The 18,794-nt window shown below is 48.1% G+C and overlaps 10 protein-coding genes across 10 annotated transcripts; 6 read left to right on the forward strand and 4 right to left on the reverse strand.

The window, feature by feature from the left end:
* Positions 1-1,019: 1,019 nt before the first annotated feature.
* Positions 1,020-1,815, forward strand: FOXG_07433 (uncharacterized protein; the record flags this gene model as incomplete). Its single annotated transcript, XM_018386018.1, has 2 exons — positions 1,020-1,441; positions 1,497-1,815. 2 exons carry the CDS (start codon positions 1,020-1,022, stop codon positions 1,813-1,815), a joined length of 741 nt encoding a protein of 246 aa, XP_018243113.1.
* A 3,124-nt stretch (positions 1,816-4,939) lies between these two features.
* On the forward strand, positions 4,940-6,171 carry FOXG_07434 (uncharacterized protein). Its single transcript, XM_018386019.1, has 2 exons — positions 4,940-5,051; positions 5,239-6,171. The coding sequence occupies exon 2, from the start codon at positions 5,241-5,243 to the stop codon at positions 6,093-6,095; it is 855 nt and encodes a 284-aa protein (XP_018243114.1). The 5' UTR covers positions 4,940-5,051; positions 5,239-5,240; the 3' UTR covers positions 6,096-6,171.
* A 1,163-nt stretch (positions 6,172-7,334) lies between these two features.
* On the forward strand, positions 7,335-8,776 carry FOXG_07435 (NAD-dependent aldehyde dehydrogenase; the record flags this gene model as incomplete). Its single annotated transcript, XM_018386020.1, has 4 exons — positions 7,335-7,379; positions 7,433-8,477; positions 8,530-8,599; positions 8,658-8,776. The coding sequence occupies exons 1-4, from the start codon at positions 7,363-7,365 to the stop codon at positions 8,774-8,776; spliced, it is 1,251 nt and encodes a 416-aa protein (XP_018243115.1). The 5' UTR covers positions 7,335-7,362.
* A 465-nt stretch (positions 8,777-9,241) lies between these two features.
* Positions 9,242-10,397, reverse strand: FOXG_07436 (uncharacterized protein; the record flags this gene model as incomplete). Its single annotated transcript, XM_018386021.1, has 2 exons — positions 9,242-9,689; positions 9,745-10,397. 2 exons carry the CDS (start codon positions 10,395-10,397, stop codon positions 9,242-9,244), a joined length of 1,101 nt encoding a protein of 366 aa, XP_018243116.1.
* A 745-nt stretch (positions 10,398-11,142) lies between these two features.
* Positions 11,143-12,161, forward strand: FOXG_07437 (uncharacterized protein; the record flags this gene model as incomplete). The annotated part of the gene is made up of 3 exons (XM_018386022.1): positions 11,143-11,323; positions 11,379-11,630; positions 11,701-12,161. 3 exons carry the CDS (start codon positions 11,143-11,145, stop codon positions 12,159-12,161), a joined length of 894 nt encoding a protein of 297 aa, XP_018243117.1.
* Positions 12,162-12,689: 528 nt separating this feature from the next.
* On the reverse strand, positions 12,690-13,857 carry FOXG_07438 (uncharacterized protein; the record flags this gene model as incomplete). Its single annotated transcript, XM_018386023.1, has 4 exons — positions 12,690-13,329; positions 13,378-13,450; positions 13,500-13,729; positions 13,781-13,857. 4 exons carry the CDS (start codon positions 13,855-13,857, stop codon positions 12,690-12,692), a joined length of 1,020 nt encoding a protein of 339 aa, XP_018243118.1.
* A 348-nt stretch (positions 13,858-14,205) lies between these two features.
* Positions 14,206-15,525, forward strand: FOXG_07439 (uncharacterized protein; the record flags this gene model as incomplete). Its single annotated transcript, XM_018386024.1, has 1 exon — positions 14,206-15,525. One exon carries the CDS (start codon positions 14,206-14,208, stop codon positions 15,523-15,525), a length of 1,320 nt encoding a protein of 439 aa, XP_018243119.1.
* Positions 15,526-16,116: 591 nt separating this feature from the next.
* Positions 16,117-16,706, forward strand: FOXG_07440 (uncharacterized protein). Its single transcript, XM_018386025.1, has 2 exons — positions 16,117-16,319; positions 16,380-16,706. The coding sequence occupies exons 1-2, from the start codon at positions 16,192-16,194 to the stop codon at positions 16,651-16,653; spliced, it is 402 nt and encodes a 133-aa protein (XP_018243120.1). The 5' UTR covers positions 16,117-16,191; the 3' UTR covers positions 16,654-16,706.
* Positions 16,707-16,734: 28 nt separating this feature from the next.
* FOXG_19485 (uncharacterized protein) lies at positions 16,735-17,262 on the reverse strand. Its single transcript, XM_018399707.1, has 3 exons — positions 17,129-17,262; positions 16,972-17,077; positions 16,735-16,905 (listed from the first exon to the last, which is right to left on the reverse strand). Exons 1-3 carry the CDS (start codon positions 17,210-17,212, stop codon positions 16,793-16,795), a joined length of 303 nt encoding a protein of 100 aa, XP_018243121.1. The 5' UTR covers positions 17,213-17,262; the 3' UTR covers positions 16,735-16,792.
* Positions 17,263-18,152: 890 nt separating this feature from the next.
* On the reverse strand, positions 18,153-18,764 carry FOXG_07441 (uncharacterized protein; the record flags this gene model as incomplete). The annotated part of the gene is made up of 1 exon (XM_018386026.1): positions 18,153-18,764. One exon carries the CDS (start codon positions 18,762-18,764, stop codon positions 18,153-18,155), a length of 612 nt encoding a protein of 203 aa, XP_018243122.1.
* Positions 18,765-18,794: the final 30 nt, after the last annotated feature.

Genomic DNA, 18,794 nt, shown 5'->3' on the forward strand with positions numbered 1-18,794 from the left:
TTTGTAGTCATTTCCATAGAACTGATAATCATGCAAAACGCACTTCTATGTCAGATGTATGTAAGATAACTAATGTAGAGCTGAATGCATCGTGAAGACAACATGGTCCCTTGCTCCCAGCCCCTCATAATGCTCTGTCTTGTCAGCGGTGATGAGAAACTGATAATTGAACTTACTCAACTTGAGGGTATTCCGACCACGGTGTGAATTGAATATATTAACCCTTAGACCCCTGAATCCGTGGTTTCTGTGATATCGATCCTATTATATGCCATCTCGTTAATCGCGGACTCACCACTTCAACATAATGAACTCATTGCAGCGAGCCATTTCAAAAATTGCATCAAGCCCAGGTACAGAGTCTGACCGGCTGGAAACAAATCAAGATGATTTTGTCGAATTGAGGGATGGCGATGTTGAAAATCCAAGGAACTTGTCACCGGCAAGAAAACGGTACCTCACCTCCATCACGATGTTAATATTGGCAAACGGCAGTATCGCCAGCAGCATCACAGCAGGGAATACTCAGTCAATCACCGAAGAATTTGGCATTTCGAGTGTTGCTGCCCAGCTCACGACGTCACTTTTCCTGCTGGGCTTTTGTACAGGGCCTTTGCTGTTTGGCCCACTATCCGAATTCTACGGACGCCAGTGGCTGCTGCATCTTACCTTATTTATCTACTTCTGCTTTACGTGCCTGACGGCTTGGCCACCAAATTTGGGTAGTCTGCTGGTGGGCAGATTTCTTGCTGGATGTTTCGCTGCAGGGCCCTTTGCCATTGGGCCTGGTGTCCTGGTTGATCTATGGGATAAGTGTGAGTGCGGTAATGCGATGGGCATGTTGATCTGTATATGTTGGATCGGCCCGGCCCTGGGTACTGTTATATCTGGGCGCTTCGAGCTGAAGAGGGACTGGCGTTGGTCTATGTATGTTTGTCTCTGGCTTGGATCATTCACCATTTCCTATGCTGACGATTCCTGAAACGCATGGCCCGGCGGTTCTTGCACAAAAGGCAAAAATGGCTCGGCAGCAAGGTCACGACGTACAGGCCGCAGGGGAGGCTTCCAGACCAAAGCTGCTTCAGCTCTATAAGACTGCTCTGGCACGACCTTGGGTCCTCGTTCTCGACACCATTTCTCTGCTATGTTGCCTTTACTCCTGTCTCATTGCTGCTCTACAATACATGCTCTTCAGCATATATCCTATAGTGTTTCAGGAGCTGAGAGGATGGAATACCGCCGTGTCCCAACTCCCCGTTCTCGGACAGGCCGTCGGTGCCGTGTTCGGCCTCCTTATGGTGTTTGATCATACGAGGCGTCGCAAGGCAAAGGCGAATACGGGGAGGGGGATGCTTCCAGAGGACCATATGGATCTAGCCATGATAGGCGGCGTGGGCTTCCCGATCTCGATGCTCTGGCTGTGTTGGAGCGCCCAGTACAAGTCAGTATACTGTTGCATTTTCACAAAAGAGACATCGGGACTGACTTTCTACTAGCTCCGTGCATTGGATCGTGCCAACAGCGGGTGGCATGGTTCTGGCGACATGCCTGATGCTGATCCATGTGTCCTGCTTTAGTTACATAACTGACGCCTACGCGGACTACGCTGCTTCCGTCATAGCTGCCAATATTGTTGCGAGATGTATCAGCAGTGCGGGAGCTCCTCTTTTCACTAGGCAGATGTTCGACGCCCTTGGAGTCGGCGACGGAGGGTCGCTTATTGCGGGTGTGGCAGCGCCTCTTGCCGTCATACCATTCTTGTTCTACCGTTATGGCCACACTATCCGCTCGCGCAGCAAATATGCTCTTGCTTGAGAACGGCACCAAAGGCCAAGCAAGATGAATTCACGTGTTTGGATGGCGAGACCTTTGTGTATTGGGGTTCCCAAGCAGCGACGTCATTTGAGCGACAGACAGCGACATCTCAACTTGACTAGCTTTTCAAGGGACGCACTAAATCTCGACGAAACTTTGATCCTACAGCTCCTCGACCAATAGATTTACAGTAATAAACTCCCGTCCATCACATTGTGACAAACCAAACCTTGCATGTCGGAGCCGTCTAACTAATCCGCGATGCAACCGTTTGATGTCCAGGGGATCTTCACTCACGCCATCTCTCATATCAGGTCGTAACACACTGTGGGGCCAGCCCCCACCCCCAAATGCTACTCTCCGTCGGACTATCCTTTTGCGGATTAGCTTTATGTATGATTGAGTTCGCCGATGGCTGTCTAGGACTTTTGGAGGCTATACCGGAGTCCGGAGCCGTGCGATTTAGGCGTAAGATTGGTGGGCGAAATATCGCTCATAACCGTTTAACGTGTATGATAAGCGAGTGTCACAGATAAGCGAGTGTCACAAAGATCCCTCAATTTACAACATGTCCATTTGATCAGATACTTCTCAACCACCAAATATGTCACAACCCTCAGATGAAGCTAGAATTCTTCTTGCCCTTCAGGCCCTTCAAAATGACCCCAAATTAAGTATCCGACGCGCTGCAACTATCTATAAAGTCCATTACCGTACCTTACATCGTCGTCAACATGGCATTCATTCACGACGCGATTCCATCCCAAACTCACGGAAACTATCTGATCTAGAGGAACAGATAATAGTTCAATTCGTCCTTGACCTAGATTCGCGAGGATTTCCCTCGCGATTGCGTTTTGTGGAAGAAATGGCCAATTCTCTGCTTATAGACCGCGACGCGTCACCTGTTGGCAAGCGCTGGGCTCATAACTTCATAAAGCGACAACCAGAGCTAAAGACGCGTTTATTTCGCAAATATGACTATCAAAGAGCTAAATGCGAAGATCCGACTATTATTCGTGGCTGGTTCAGGCTTGTACAGAACACAATCGCGAAGTATGGTATCCGATCAGATGATATCTGGAACTTTGATGAGACTGGCTTTATGATGGGCGTTATTATGGCCGGAATGGTTGTCACCGGTTCAGAAAGGCAAGCAAGACCAAAATCAGTGCAGCCTGGAAACCGGGAATGGATTACTGTGATCCAGGCGATTAACGCAGAAGGCCAATCGATCGCGCCGTTTATCATTGGTGCAGGCCAATATCACCTTGCGAATTGGTACCGAGAATGCGACCTCCCAGGCGATTGGGTTATTGCAACGAGCCAAAATGGATGGACAAATAACGAGCTGGGTCTCGAGTGGCTAAAGCACTTTGATCGATCTACAACTAAACGGTTAAATGCTCGGTATCGTCTTCTGATCCTTGATGGTCACGAAAGCCACCACTCGGCCGATTTCGAGAGATATTGCCAGGAGAACAAGATTATCACGCTCTGTATGCCTGCTCATGCATCTCACCTACTCCAACCCCTTGATGTTGGGTGCTTTGGGCCGCTAAAACAGGCTTATGGTCGAGAAATAGAGCATCTGATTAGATGCTCTATAACCCATATTTCTAAGACCGAGTTCTTTTCTGCCTTTTATGCTGCATTTAAAGATACTTTTACTGAAAGCAATATCCGGGGAGGTTTTAGAGGAGCTGGTCTTGCTCCTCTTAACCCGGAAAATGTAATCTCAAAGCTTGATGTGCAGCTACGGACTCCAACGCCTCCCGGGGAGGCTGCTAACCCTTCGACCCCATGGGTTTCAAAGACCCCAAAGACAGCAACTGAGGCTCAATCTCAATCTGAATACCTCGAAAGGCGAATCAGAAGTCATAAAAGCAGCTCCCCAGAGTCAATAATTGAAGCTTTAAAGTCTAGTACTAAAGCAACAAAGGCAGCTCTACATCGGCTAGCCTTAGTAGAGGCTAGGTTAAAGGATCTTGAACAAGCAAATAAGATACTAAGCCGGCGCCGAAGGGCAAAAAGGACTAGACTACAGAAAGGAGGGGCGATGACAGTACAGGAAGCATCGCAAGTAGTTGATCAGATGGATGTTGATGCGCAGGTAGTGGCCGAATCATCTAGAAATGGTGCTCGAGGAAGGTCGGAGCGCCCGGGTGGTCGGCGTTGCGGTGTATGCGGCAAGGCCGGGCATAATGCAAGGACCTGTCGGGTAGTGATTGAGACCCCAGGAGAAGAGTATAGCGAGTAGTTTTAATTGATTAGATGGTTTATGGTGGTTTTAAAGCGATTTAAAGTCAAGAGGTTGAGATTTTTGTGACACTCGCTTATCTGTGACACTCGCTTATCATACACGTTAGTCTATCAAGTTGAGTTCATTTGAGTTGGCTGTACGACCCTCGCTTGTCAGACTCGTCGTTTTATCACATTCCAAAAATTATGCCATGGGCTGAGTGATTGCGTTCTTGATAACGACAGTAAGTATCATAGTGCATTAGTACTGTACACATTGAAGCAGAGGCTCAATATGCCAGAGACTGGAATACAATTTAATTGATCAAATTGTGTAACCGAGGATATATGGTTGCTTTTGTGTTTCTGATATTAAAAAGGTTGGTAGGTCCTTGGTTAGATAACAATTACTCCCAAGTCTTCATGAGGTGTAGATATCTTCTGGAGTTATATGCCTGTCAGCTTGCAGATCCGTAGCTAGAATACTGAGAACCAGAATTTTGTCATCTGCTGGTGGGTCGAGGGATATTGCATGCAGGATAACGAATCCAATCCAGGTATCACTGCGGGGTAGCCAGCTGTGCACATTCAAACAACTACCGTATGTATAACTTATTATGGATGGATAACTTTGTGCGATAAGCCATCCAGAAGCGGGATAACTGTGCGAACTGAAGCCTTTACATATCATGACGGCTGAATGACAAGATGAGTGTCCTTGCTCATCTTGTCCCTTGCAGCATCAGCACTGCAACACACCAGTTTATGTCCTCGGAAGTGGGCTATGCTGTTGTCAAGCCATTTTATTTAAAATAAACGCATCAGATAGCATGCCAAATGTCTGTGATGCTCTATTGAACGCCATTTACTCGCTCGCCTGCCTGCTAACTTTTAGGTTAAATCGAGCGGCGGGCTACTGATCAAACAGACCTGGGTATTTAATGGATAAAGACGGAAGCAAACGTGTCGGCATTTAAGCAAAGGACATACACAAAGTGAGTAAGCAGCTGACATAAGCTTGGTTCTCCATTGGATACAGCAAGAGCCCATTACCCGACAGCAGTCTTTTGTCTCAGTGTGTGTGCTTTTGTCCCAGATGCTACGACTCTCGCTTTCTTCAACCTGGATTCCTTTTGTCACAGTTCCATATTTATGTAAGGTCCCTAACAAACTTCTTTGTAGCAATGGCCATGGAACAAGGTCCCACTACACATACAGATCAAACGTACGACCTGTCCGCGCTTGGTAACTTGGATGCTGCGTCTCAATTCCTGGGAAATCAGTGGTATCTTGCGTCAAATGACGGCAATTACGAGCATTTACTCAGCGAAACCAGAGATTACATACCGAGACTCCTTGGCGATCCGACTTTGGACCAGTGGGCTGAGCCTCTCTTATCTCAAGAGCTTACAACACCCCAGCAGGATTCATCATTGGCAATTATCACGAGCCCAGCTAGCAATTCCGAGTGTCGTCCAGAGTCTTCGGTGCACCAACAGGCTTCAGAACCCACAACCATCTCGAGTTCCCCCAGCAATATCGAGTACCATGGATCTCCATCAAGGCAGCCTGAAGCAAAGAAACGCAGTATCAGCTTCAGCATGGAAAGTACGATGAGCTTGCCACAAGAAGATTCCACCACGAGTCCCCAGGGAGAAAACCCAGGCCAAGAGGCGGGCCCAAGCACGAAAAGGCGTGGCACTATCAAGACGGCCAGTACTTTGCTTACGAAAGATATCGCATACATCAAGAAGGTCAGGGAGAGGAACAAGCGCGCTGCGACCAAAGTCCGCCTCAAGCAACGAGAAACTGAGAAGAACCTCGAGTCTGCCGAAAAGGACTTGCAGCAGGCGAACCACAGGTTGACAGAATGTGTAAAGGAGCTAACTCATCAAGTCCACGACCTCAAGATGCAACTCCTTGAGCATGGCACTTGTGACTGTGTCCTCATTCAGGAGTACATTGGCAATGAAGCAAATCGCTATGTTCAAGACACGAGTGGTAAGACTTCTGGTCGCGAGCATACTCCTGATGGTTAATCCTATGAGATTGCTGTGGTGGGCATCTTTTACTAAATCTAACCTGTCTATAATATTATAAAGCCCTCTACCGCTGAGATTGTACATTGCAACACTTTGGTAATCAGCAAGACTGCCTGTATCTATTGTTGCTTTTGTGATGGAGCAGGCTGAGAATGTAAGTAAAGTTTGGATTATGTAGCTTTGATAGATATTAAAAAAGCAATGTGTTTTTGAGATTGTCGTTTGAGGTCATAGACCTACTAATATTGCACGCCTTACCTCGAAAAAAGGCAAGACGCACGTGACGGGTTATTCATCTTCTAAATGAGGCCGCACTCAGCCAATACACCATACTCATGTTCATACTTACAGCTGGATACCCACGCCGAGCAAGCCTCTGACATCACATATCAGTCCGTTATACAAGTGCTTGACCAAGGCCACCTCAGTGCTTACATGCATAAAATCCTATTTATCACTATCGTCAAACTGGTTAGACGCTGTAGTATCGCCACGAGCTTAGATCTCAGACTGACTGAACGCTGACATACTTGGATCGACTAGCAGATATGATATGTTATCCCTTTGAGTGCCACAGCCCTTAGGAAGGTCACTCGCCCCACTTAGCTTAGTCATAAGGTTAGTACGTGCAAGGTACCGGAAGTTCACAAGAGATTTGCCAAGTCTGTAAGGTAGCTCTTTGTAACAATTAAAACTGCTGGAACTTTTACCATCATACAAATTAGTATGTGTGGAAAAGTACCGTTAGTTTCGTTTATCTTGATTGGCTCTATACCCCTGTCGTGACCCCGCCTAAGGGCTGTGGCTCTCAAAGGGATAGTCTTGTGCAGATCTGTTTCGGAGCTGAGTGTCTTGACTGGCGGGACTGGGCCCACGTTGCGCTTGTTAAGCGAAAGCCTAAGGATCAAAAGTCCGACTTGGCAAACGAAATAAGGAGTGCTGTACGAAGGCGTATATATGATGGTGATACTATGTAATGGGAAGTGGTACTGGGTCTCGCTTTGAGAAAGACATTTGAGTTTGTATTGCATTGGGCTGATGAAAGAATGAAAGACAATATGCATTTTGGGTATATGCGATTTATATGTGTATTGCATTAAGATGATGAAAAGATGAATGAAATTATGCTAACAACATCCTCACGATCTGGGAAAAAGTGCTGGGAATGTGATGCTGAACATAAATTGCATGATGAAAGCCCCCTCTTGCTGATGGAATCTCGAGAAGAACCATAATAAATCTACAAACAACACCAACGATCAACATGGCAGAAGTATCCAAGTATGCTCCATTACAACCCCAGCGCTTCATTAGTTTCTAATGTGTGCCACAAGACCAGTCTATGCAACATCTTACAAGCCCCATCCTAGCGATAGGATGAAGGCAGCAACTTGGACAGGCACAAAGTCCATCGAGCTGTCCGATGTGCCCAAGCCCACCATCACCGCGCCCGCCGATGCCATCGTGCACATCACCCACTGCACCATTTGCGGCTCGGATCTGCACATGTATAACGGCGATCTGAACAAGGTTATGGAGAAGGGGCTGATCATGGGCCACGAGGCTATCGGCATCGTCGAAGAAGTTGGGCCGCAGGTCAAGACCCTAAGTGTAGGAGACCGAGTTATCATCCTGCCCGTAATTGCATGCGGGGACTGTTTCTACTGCAAGCGCAAGGAGTTCTCGCTCTGTGATCGCACCAACCCCTCTAAGGAGTTGGAGCAGATGTACGGCCATCGCTTGTCAGGCATTTTCGGTTACTCTCTGATCACGGGAGGGTACCCCGGAGACCAGGCTGAGTACTGCCGCGTGCCCAACGCCGATCTCACCTGCGTCAAGGCTCCGAAGGACATAGAGGCCAGTAAGCTTGTTGGCCTCGCCGACGTGACTCCTACCGCCTGGCACGGCAACGAGCTGGCCGAGGTCGGCAAGGGAGATGTCGTCGGCGTCTGGGGCTGCGGCGCCGTTGGCCTCTCTATCCAGCGTCTGGCGAAGCTTCGTGGAGCCAGCAAGGTCTATGCCATCGACAAAGACGAGCACCGCCTCGACATTGCCAAGTCAATGGGCATGATTCCCATCAATGTCAAGGATCACTCCGATCCTGCTGACTACATCTTGTCCATTGAACCACATGGGCTGGACCGTGGCATTGAGGCGAGCGGCTTCAGGAGCACCAACTCAACTACTCATGCCACTATGAGAGCGCTGGGGGTCGAGGGGGACAGCTCTGATACGGTGAGCGCGGCGATCAAGGCGACACGCAAGGGAGGCAATGTCGCGTTGATCGGAGACTTTTTCTACAACACCAACAACTTCCCGATTGGAATGTTGATGGAAAAGGGCATCACCCTACGCGGAGGACAGCTCTACGCTCAGAAGGTAGCGTCCCTGACCTACCTCGTGTTATGGGAGGGTACTAACTGTCTTGCAGTACTTTCCGTTTCTTCTGGACCTGGTTGTCGAAGGGAAATACGACCCCTCTTTCATGTTTACCCATCACGGTACAGTAGCCAACGCATGTCTACCAACCATCGTGTTCTAACTCTCCTTCTTTCGCAGATAACTTCGAGAACATCTCAAAGAACTACGAAGCCTTCTTTAGTCACAAAACGCCTGGAGGATTGAAGGTATGTCTCTCAACTGCCTTTGGACGGGCACAGGGTGGGGGTTCAGTTTGAATATCAGGATATGCCCATTGGTCGGCCTGGATCTATCCACTATTGGGGAATGCAGTCTCAGCCTCCCTACACTTATTACAGTAGCAAGCCATGTTCCAGTCTTTACAGAATAGTATATGTGTATGTATCCACTCTCGTACCTTGACTCAATGGGTGAAACAAATTGAGGGTAGTCTGAAGGCCCTGTAGGTTTTGTATTGTAGTCGTAAGCTATCAGCCACGGGTCTCATCTCCAAATAGCATCTATAAACACGCATTAAAGTTTCAGCGGAGTATTTCTTCTGCGGTCTAACAACGGTTTTAAACTCCCGCATACATCTATATTTGTCTGTAAGTACCAGCATTAGCGTGTAGCAATTGGTCAGGCATTTTCGTATAATGTTTAAGTTTTGAACCAGATGTGTTATTTGCAGTTGAGTCTTGTGGCTGAGAGCTTATATCACCTCAGAGAGATTAAAATAACTACTAGTAACCTAACAAACTCTTATCAAGTCTAGCTATAATAGCCTTAGGCCACTTTGCCACTTTAGAAAACTTGGGGTTATCATCCAGCTGTAAGTCGATGGCCTCTACGAGTCTCCTGGACCAGCCTTTAACATACCAAAACTGCTGCTCAACAAGGCTCAGCAGCACTGAAAAGTACGACAACAGAACAAGAGCGCATGGGTCATTGGCCTGGGTGTCCGACATGATATTTGCAGAGATGACATATGGGAAGAACATGACCATGCCGATCTCTGCCTGGGGACCGGCATGTGCGATGAGGATCGCTGCCTTTCGCAGCTGCAGCGTGGAAAACTCGTAGTCTGCCCTGTTGCAGTCTGATAGATTAGTGCGGTAAAAGGCGAAGAGACGGCGCAGTGCCTGAAATGTGTCCAGGGGCAGAGCACTTTGATCCAATGGAGGGTCGAAACTTTTCATTGCTAGTCAGTTCATATCGGTTCCATGAGGAGAACAAGATCACGTACTCGTAAGAGGCCTCATCATTCTCTCCTATTATCCAGATACCATGTGCCCATGCTGAGAACGGCGTCTCCGTGAGATTGCGTCCCGCACACAAGATACTGGATCGAATACCACGTATCAAGACAAAGATCTGCAGGATATCGACCATAGCATCCTCGATCCGTCCCGCAGGAGAAAAAGCGTACATGACGGTTATGGATGAGAAGCAGAACGCAGGCTGCCAGTTCTTTTCATCGATGCTAGTAAATATGCTGCGGAACCCTTCCATACCGCGGGTCTGGTGATAGGCTGCGAGATCCAGATACTTGTCCCTTCTTGCAGGCAGCAGGTGAGCCTTGTGCAGGGCGGCGACGGATAGTAGGCCGTGGGAGAGAAACGGTGTGTTATATGACATCTCGGGGAGAACCATGCGCCAGATGTGCTGCATATCCAGCCTCAAGGCAAGGGTGTTGGCTGTAATGGTGGAGTAGTGGTGCATCAGTTCCAGGCCGTGGGTTTGGAAATCCAGAGAAGGGCTTGGCATCGAAAGAGTCCATATTCCAGCCACGGACAAGGCATCGGGACAGGGGTTGGTCTCTCTGTCATTTATCCCAGTCCGGCGGACGGGGTCTGTGTTCTGAGAGGACTGTCGGGATGAGGTCAAGCTACATGTCATCCCACGACGGGCACAGTTGAAGCAAGAGGGAAGCCTTTCGTCGCACTATAACGGAGCCGTTGCAAAATCTTAGCAAAGTCCGCCAGTAGAGCTGGGAGGGAAAATCTAAACAGGAAGCTCCATAATATCGCGGCCATGACACACTTACCTTGACTTTTCTACGTTTGCACTCCCGGCATCCGCTGCGAGACTTTGTATGAGAGCGTCGTGGTTTCATTTTTGGCAACGTACGTCGTCACTGGCGCGGAAAAGGATATTGATGGAGGGTTTTAGATCTATTCGCGGGTTCGGGCAGAATGGACAGGTCAGTTGAAAGGGACTAACTTAGTTATAAGCTTATAAGGATGCTAAAACGCGAATACGCGGCATTCGGATGGACCGGGAATTGTGGGCATCCAAGGGCAGGGCTTAGTTTGTATTTGGCATGGATATCAAGTGGATCCACGTTTTCCTAGTATATCACATTATATCACATCTGAGGCTCAAGCGTTATCTCCAAGATCAAGCTATGGCTGGGAAACCCAGGCACGTAGGCTGTCGGGTCTTTGATTTTGTGTTTGTCATGGCCCCAGCCGGCTCGAAATGCTTTGTTACTCGAAGTGGCTACCGTTCTTTAAGACTGAGGTCTGCCCTCTCGTCATGGACGGAAGCCCAGCTCAAATCATCTCACCCAACATATTTGGTCCAGTCTCATCTTTCGCCAAAGAACAGACAAACAGTATAACGCTTGTTACTCGCCGTAAACATGGCTGCCAAGTGCGACCCCAACTATCGGCATGCCGACTGGTCCTTCTATCGCTACGAACCCTCGACAGCCGCGGCCGTCATATTCGTCGTGCTATTCAGCATCACAACGATCGTCCATGTCTTCCAGTTGATTAAGACTAAAACCTGGTACATGCTGGCATTCTGCCTCGGCGGCATCTGTTAGTTACTTCAGGAGCCTTTATCGTCCAACTTCGCTAACAATGATTACTGTAGCTGAAATAGCCGGATACATTGGCCGCGCGATCAACTCAACCGAGGACCCTGGCTGCTGGACATTGGGACCCTACGTCGTTCAAAGCGTCTTGCTTCTCATCGCCCCTGCATTGATCGCAGCTTCTATCTACATGACACTGAGCCGTGTCATCCTCCTGAAGGAAGGAGAGGTTCATGCAGTTATTAGGAGACGGTGGTTAACAAAGATCTTTGTAGTAGGAGATATTATATCGATCGAGCTCCAGTCCGCAGGTATGCACAACTGATCCCGCACTCCCACATCGAGTCATGGAAGCTCTGCTAACTGTTCATGTTGTTCCAGGCGGAAGCATGATGTCGGGAGCCAACGAGGGGAACAACCTCATGAAGATTAGAGAGTACGTCATCATCGGCGGCCTCTTCTTCCAGCTTGCCATCTTCGGCATCTTCATCATGGTCGTTAGTGTCTTCCACCGCCGGATGAAACGGTCTCCTACCAACAAGAGCCTAGAGCCCTCGATTCGGTGGCGCCATTACCTCACTACTCTCTACATCACGAGCGGTTTTATCTGGGTCAGGAGTCTGTTCCGAGTTATTGAGTACCTCGATGGCAACGACGGATATCTCATGAGGACTGAGGCCTTCATGTTCGTCTTCGACGCTACCCTGATCTGGATTGTGATGGTTTGGATGAACTGGTATCACCCCAGCGAGATTGGCCTGCTTCTACGAAATGAGCTACCGGTGACGAATGGTTTCGAGCTACTTCCGTTTCGACAACGATTTGAGAAGATCTGCTCTTGAGCCATACTTCGTTTATCGACAAGAGGATGTATCCAGGCTCAAGTATATAGTTGGCTATTAGAAGTGTACCTTAGGGAGGGGATGTAATATGATGCAATAGTACCAGCTTTAAGAACCCTTTCTTTCTACTAAGTTCTCTGTGCTGATATAAGCTCTCAGCCACAAGTCTCAACTGCAAATAACACATCTTGCTCACAACTTAGACATTATACCACAATGCCTGACCAATTGCTACCTTTTCTTTCTACTATAGAAGCCGTTGTTATAGCAGCTTGGTGTTCAATCACTATGCGCTGGCATGATTAACAACAATGTATGTTATCGTGGACTGTTACAGGCTGGTTGACATGACAGCATTACCAGTAAAGTAGTCGTAAATGAGGGGCTCATTGAATCAGGACAAGCACTCCTGCGTACCGAGCCAATGCGCCACAGACGCGGTGATTTATGTGAATTTAACAGTACACTATTTCTTCTCGGAGGCTTATATAAGCAACATTATTACTAGTGTGCTACCTAGTAGAACGATTAACAGGCCTCCAACAGAGCAAGCTTCTTCTCCATGAGCCACTTATTCACCTCAACCACAGTGTTCTCCCACAAGCCCTTTACCTGTCGATCGTCTTTAACAATAGGGTTGGGCTCCTCCAACTTTCCCAAGGGAACTATAAACTTCCCCTTATACTTCAGAGCATCTCCCTTAACCTCTGCCGCCGTCGCTGCAAATAAGGAATTGGCAGCACCCTGCTCAGCAGTCAAAAATGACGCGCGAGCTATAGCCCTGACAAGAACATTATTAATAGCCAGCACACCCTCAGTGAGTACCTCTCCGGGATGAACAGCTATACAGGTAATAGGCAGTTTCTGTCCCTCTAATCTTCCCTGGAGCTCTTGCGTGAATAGCACCACTGCTGCCTTTGATACAGCGTACCGGATCATGTCAAAGCCAAACATGAATCTTCCCAGGAAACGCCATTGCCATGGATATGACGGAACTGGATTCTTGAAACACGTTGGCGAGTCGAAATTGAACTTGAAATTGGCTGGGAGCATGCTGATGCTCGCTGTGGAGCTGAGGTTTACGATCCTGACGTCGGCATCTGGATCCTTGGCGGAGGCTTTGAGGAGAGGTAGAAGTCTGTTAATCAGAATGAAAGGTCCAACATGGCTATAGGTATTAGCTATCAGTTGAGATGGCCAGTTAGGCTTTACATACTTGGCAACCATGTGTTGTTCGTATTTCCCGTCAACCAACATAGTAGACGATGTTGAGGCAGCTGCGTTGTTAACTTTGACATCGTTAATTATCATCATGCAAAAAGAGGGTCTCAGACATACTCAGAATATGTAGTTTTGTCTCATTTCTCTTCAGGTCTTCGACAGCATGAGTAATGCTAACCGGATCATATAGATCCATCACCAAGTACTGAACATTGCGAGGATCGATGTCGGAGTTTTTTGTGAGCTTGTCTTTGGCTTGTCGTGCTCGTGCTTCGCTTCGCGTCGTCAAATACACCTTTGCGCCATTCTGAGCTAGGAACCTAACTGTCTGGAGTCCAATTCCTGAGCTGAAGCTATGTCAGTCGCTGTAAAAGATGACGGAGTAAGCTGATACTCACCTGCCTCCGGTCACGACAGCCACTTTGCCATCCAGATCTGGCATATCCGTGGAGGGGTTCCATTGCGATGTCTCCATTACGCGCAAGCCAACTTGATGCCAAGTATACCTTAGATGAAAGAGAGGTTAAGGTTTGGAAGGATGCTAAACTAACGGGAATCGATCATTTGCAGAGTAAAGACATATTTAAACAGTCATGGATGATCTACGTATACCTGGCGTATATCTCCTACACGTAACAGTAATCATAGCTACAGTACCTTTAGCTCCCCATTGTGCTGATCCAAGAGCGACACTAATAAAGCTTAATTTAGCATCTCCGACACCAACTCCGCTAGCCTTTCCGTCTCATCTCCGCCGCACCTCCGCAACCAAAACCTGCACTAACCCATCCATTCATCTCCAAACAATTCAACGACATCCACAATGGGTCGGAAAACAAAGCAAAAGTCATGCTTCGCATGCGTTGAGACAAAGCGCCGCTGCGACAAGCGATATCCCTCATGCTCACGCTGTCTCGATCGGGAGTCAGTCTGCACTTATCCTCCTTTGCCAAGGCGCCAACCTCTCGACTTCATTGAGGCTGAAGCTGCTCCGGACATGGGCTTCGGAGACATCTGGTCTTCTGCAGTTGAAGCAAATAACCTGGCATTAGTTGGAGAAATGTCCGAACCATGGCTCCTGGATCCCGTTTTCAGCGCCAGTCTGAATTGTCCATCGATACCGTCATGGGCGCCCTCTTTATCAGATCCATCTTCACTACCAGGTTCATCCTCAAGTGGGATACCTGAGGCTTCCGGTCAGCTGACGCATACATCACGAGACTTGGACTGGTTTCTTGGACCTCAATCATGGACTATAGGATATCACTACAACGCCCCAGACGTGATGCCTCCAGCCTCTGTCTTTACTAATTTCATCCGCGGCTTACAGAATTGGTTATCCCGTTTTGTGAAGACAGGGCACAACCCGTTTATCCATCGACATCTCTACTCGGATTCGGGATACCCGCAGTGCATTCAAGATGCGTACTCTGCATGCGTTATCTCCGGCGCTGCCAGTAACGAGAATGAAACCATCGTCAATGCGATCTCTGCCACTCACATCACAAATCTGCTAAATACTCAACCCGCCAGGGGCGCTAGTATTATATCCACCAGGGACCATCTGGCCCGCACTCAAGCCCTTCTCATTCACATCCTCCTCGCGCTGTTCTCTTCCTCAATCGAACGTCGTGCAAGGGCTGAGAATCTCATCAGCCTTCTACATGCTTGGAAGAATCAGCTATGGGAGTCTGCAACAAACGACAGTACATTTGCCTCACCATTGCCGATCTTGGCGAACTCTAGTGGAACAGGTATTGGGGAACTAGACCCTATCCCCGGCTTATACCGCTCGTTTATTCTCTCCGAATCCATTCGCCGCACCGGGCTACTGTGCAACATCGCCACCGGTGTCTACAGCGGTCTGAAAGGTAGCAACATACAGTCATGCGGGGGCGACATGCACATTACCACACAAGCCAGATTTTGGGAAGCATCTTCTTCTGCACGATGGGAAGCTGTTGCTCGAAACACAGATCCTTTATTTATCTACACATTGAAAGGTCAGATGTTATTGGATCGTGGTGTTGGCGCTGCGCAGGTTGATGAATTTGCGCGACATTTATTTACTATTATGTGGGGATTGGAAAAGGTTGAGACTTGGGTCGTGAGAACAGGGGACGAGATTTCTGTTGTATACTAGGACGAACAGATACGAAATTGAAGTCACCCAAACGCCCATCATCGTCAAAGTCAAGAATCTTCCTATATCCTTGTTGAAAATCACGGTCGGACACTGATCCATCTATAGCCAAGGGTGCCCATGTGAGACGGCCCCGAAGAATGTGGACCAAGTCTTTACGAGTCTAGAAATCCCAGGTCGCTTCTGAGAGTTGTTTTGATTACACACTAAATGTCGCTGGATCTATAATAAGAACATCGGCAGGCGGCCCGGCTTGACTCGGGTCCCCACTGCACTCCTCTCGGGCATCTCGGACTGTAGCCAACGGAACCACTCCGACCCATCTCCACCATACGTCCGCGCCAACTCCACGCCAGGTCCACTGCAAGACGATCTCCAACCGGCGGCGAGATTTTATGCTGTGATTTCCAGAAAGATTAGGCATGCTCTGGTCCTGATTCCACTTGGTTCAGGCGGCAACAAGTTATAATTTCGTCATACCTGGTGGAGGAAAGACGTGGAGTCATCTGCGGAGTCGGAGAAAACTGACTTCAAAGAATACCACGGTGTAGGCAGTCTCAGGATCAATGAGCATAAAAGGGACTTCTGGTATCGAGATTGAACAATTTTTAACCCATCTCTCACCTCTTCATCAATTCTCCATTATCCAGCAACCAGCCACACAAAATGTCGGCCAAACAAGAGTCTCTCACTGAGTGGATCACCAAGCTCAACGATACTCTCTTCATTCAACCCAATGACGAAATCGCCATCAAGGCTATAGATGAGCAGGTTGATCCAAGCCTAATCACCAAGTAAGAACACTCATTCATTCATGAACCTTGAGACAGTGCATCTGACCCGTGGCACACCAGAATTAATCACAACGTGTACACCTACGACCAGTTCAAAGGAGGTCTGCTGTACGTTCGCGGTTCTACCACAGCGGTTCAAGACGAATTTTCTGAGATTCTTACATGGGAGGATCCAGAGAAGGGGGGTGGCGTGGTGGCTGTTTTGAGTAAATGGAGAACCAAGCATAAGGAAACAGGCGAGGAGGCGAAAAAGACTAATGTGATTCTCTGGGAAGTTAAACTGATTGATGGGAAGAGGAAGCTTACCGGACAGACTGAAGTGGAGGTAAACTAGGTTAGATTGCCTTTTTATTGATCTCAAAGATGCTGTCCAGATGGCAGACGTGGCTTACGTTCCCAAAGTAGAAAAACAATTATCAAGATGTATTGTACTCTGTGCCTGTAATACGGAGCCTATCATACAGAAACAAATTTTACAGATGCCTCGAGTGACTGATTCCACTTATAGGCCTGTTATGTATTGATACAGGCAGGAGCAAAGCCTTCAATGGACTCAGCACTTGTTGCGACTGACGCAAGATCCGGACTAATAAGTTGTATCAGTAACAGTCGTAAACGGAACGATTTAAACTCACTTGGCTTCGAATAGTACCTTCCTTGCAGAAGCAGCCAGGAACGCACTGTTTGGTACACGGTCGGGGCTCGGGCTTATCGCATGTCAAGGGACAGGCCGTGCCGCATTCAAAGAATTGTTCACCCTATGGATTCATGTTAAATCAAGAAATAAAGTTGAGGAGGTAACTACTCACAGCCTTGCATTTCGGAGCAGTGGCGGCAGGAATGGCAATGGTGCCAGCAACGAAAAGGGCGATGAGGGAGATAGAGTACTTCATTGCGAATGTATGATATATTGTTGGGAGTAGAGGAAGTTGTGAGTGAGGTGTGAAGGTAAGGAGCAGAGAACAAGATGCTCTGGAAGAATCACAGGCCTTATATAGAGGTTATTTCTTTTACATTCACATGCCATGCGGTCAGTCTCGCTTTGTAACGCCATGCTCTAAATTTTCATTGAAGCACGCGCCGCAACACAACATTCGATGTTCAAGGATCCACTAATGCCAAGATGGTCTCCAGGAGACCTCGTGAAGTAGGGGATTGGGAGAACGGCGTTATAGATTTAAATCATGCATCTCAAGTCGGAAGCTATCCTTTAGACAAGACAGTATCTGCAACAGTGAACAAATCTTTAATTCTCTCTCTATAACTAATAAATAACTTCTGAAATATTTAAATTACAAGAGTTAGCATATGTTTTTCTGCATTTGGCCTTTTAGCATACTCCTAGATTTAAGTTTAAGAAACTGTGGATTTTCACTGCCCCACTCCACCTTCTCAATAAGCCGTTAGTGGCCGAGCGGGCCGAGATGTCGATCAAGCCGACATTAAGCCTCACGGGGAAGATGCTTGATTTCCCACTGGACTGCGGCATGTGTTTATGCAACGGGAAAAATCTGCATTTTGAATGATTAACTAATTTAATATCAAATGACTTTTTGCTTATATGGAATGAGGTGAAAAAATCTGTCTTGAGCTGGTTGCAATATGCGTACTGCTACACCAGCTCTCATGACTTGATGAGGAAAGGACGGTGGCTTCCATCGCGGGATAGAGTGGTAGCCAAAAGAGGATGGACCTATTTCTTTGCGGCTTTTCCTTGCCCAAGTCGTAACTCCGATATGCCATGTACTCCTGGTACATCTTTTGCTCTTATTCATGTCGCCTAAAGCCCGTCTTGATGTCATCCTGAATTCCTCCTATGTCTTTGTTATTGACTTATTGAAGACACAGGGGTTCAAAGTCACAAAGAGCTTTGTTTACGGGCACAGAGTCCGTAGCCAATGTGATGAGATCGCCATCTCCAGGCTGAGCAGTCCCCCGTGTGGACTTTCCCGAGTCCTGGGCTGTGCGTTCGAAGGCGGTGGGCTGCGGCTTTGGCTTTTCGTGAAGACGGTGCCATTTATCGTCCGCGCCAGTCTCAGCCCACATCGCCTCTCTCTGCGCCTCCGTGAGGGCGGGAGCTGGGGGTCCATACAACTCATCCCAGTTCTGCCTAAGCTGCTCCTCATAAGTCGTCGTGGGCAAGTCTGAAGCCTCCACCTTGCCATTCTGGAGCAATTTGTATCCCATGTGTCTGAACCACTCCAAGTCTCTCGTCAGAACACGACCCTTGCCATGCAGCTGCCAGTAAAATGGCCACGACTCGTGCGTAGCCTTTGCATCATCTGACGCGTAGAAGCCGAAGTCGGGCTCAAGAGCTGCAGCGAGTTTGACGTCAGGAGCCTTGATGATCTTGCTGTTGGGTCGACCGGTTCCAGCACTGTATTCGTGGAAGCGCTGGACCTGGCGGGCGAGGAGACGGGTCTTTTGTTCCAAGGAGAGAGACATTTTGGAGTCGGTGAAGATGTTGGTGAGGGA

The sequence above is a fragment of the Fusarium oxysporum genome, chromosome 4, assembly GCF_000149955.1.
Source record: "Fusarium oxysporum f. sp. lycopersici 4287 chromosome 4, whole genome shotgun sequence".
Lineage (NCBI taxonomy): Eukaryota > Fungi > Ascomycota > Sordariomycetes > Hypocreales > Nectriaceae > Fusarium > Fusarium oxysporum.

Excerpts from the sequence above, each read along its gene's own strand:
- FOXG_07434 (XM_018386019.1), top strand. The coding sequence starts at position 5,241 with ATGGCCATGGAACAAGGTCCCACTACACATACAGATCAAACGTACGAC.
- FOXG_07440 (XM_018386025.1), top strand. The coding sequence starts at position 16,192 with ATGTCGGCCAAACAAGAGTCTCTCACTGAGTGGATCACCAAGCTCAAC. Across the intron at positions 16,320-16,379 it reads GATCCAAGCCTAATCACCAA|AATTAATCACAACGTGTACA; the intron begins GTAAGAACACTC and ends GTGGCACACCAG.
- FOXG_19485 (XM_018399707.1), bottom strand. The coding sequence starts at position 17,212 with ATGAAGTACTCTATCTCCCTCATCGCCCTTTTCGTTGCTGGCACCATT. Across the intron at positions 17,078-17,128 it reads CTGCTCCGAAATGCAAGGCT|GGTGAACAATTCTTTGAATG; the intron begins GTGAGTAGTTAC and ends ATGAATCCATAG. Across the intron at positions 16,906-16,971 it reads TGGCTGCTTCTGCAAGGAAG|TCCGGATCTTGCGTCAGTCG; the intron begins GTACTATTCGAA and ends ACAACTTATTAG.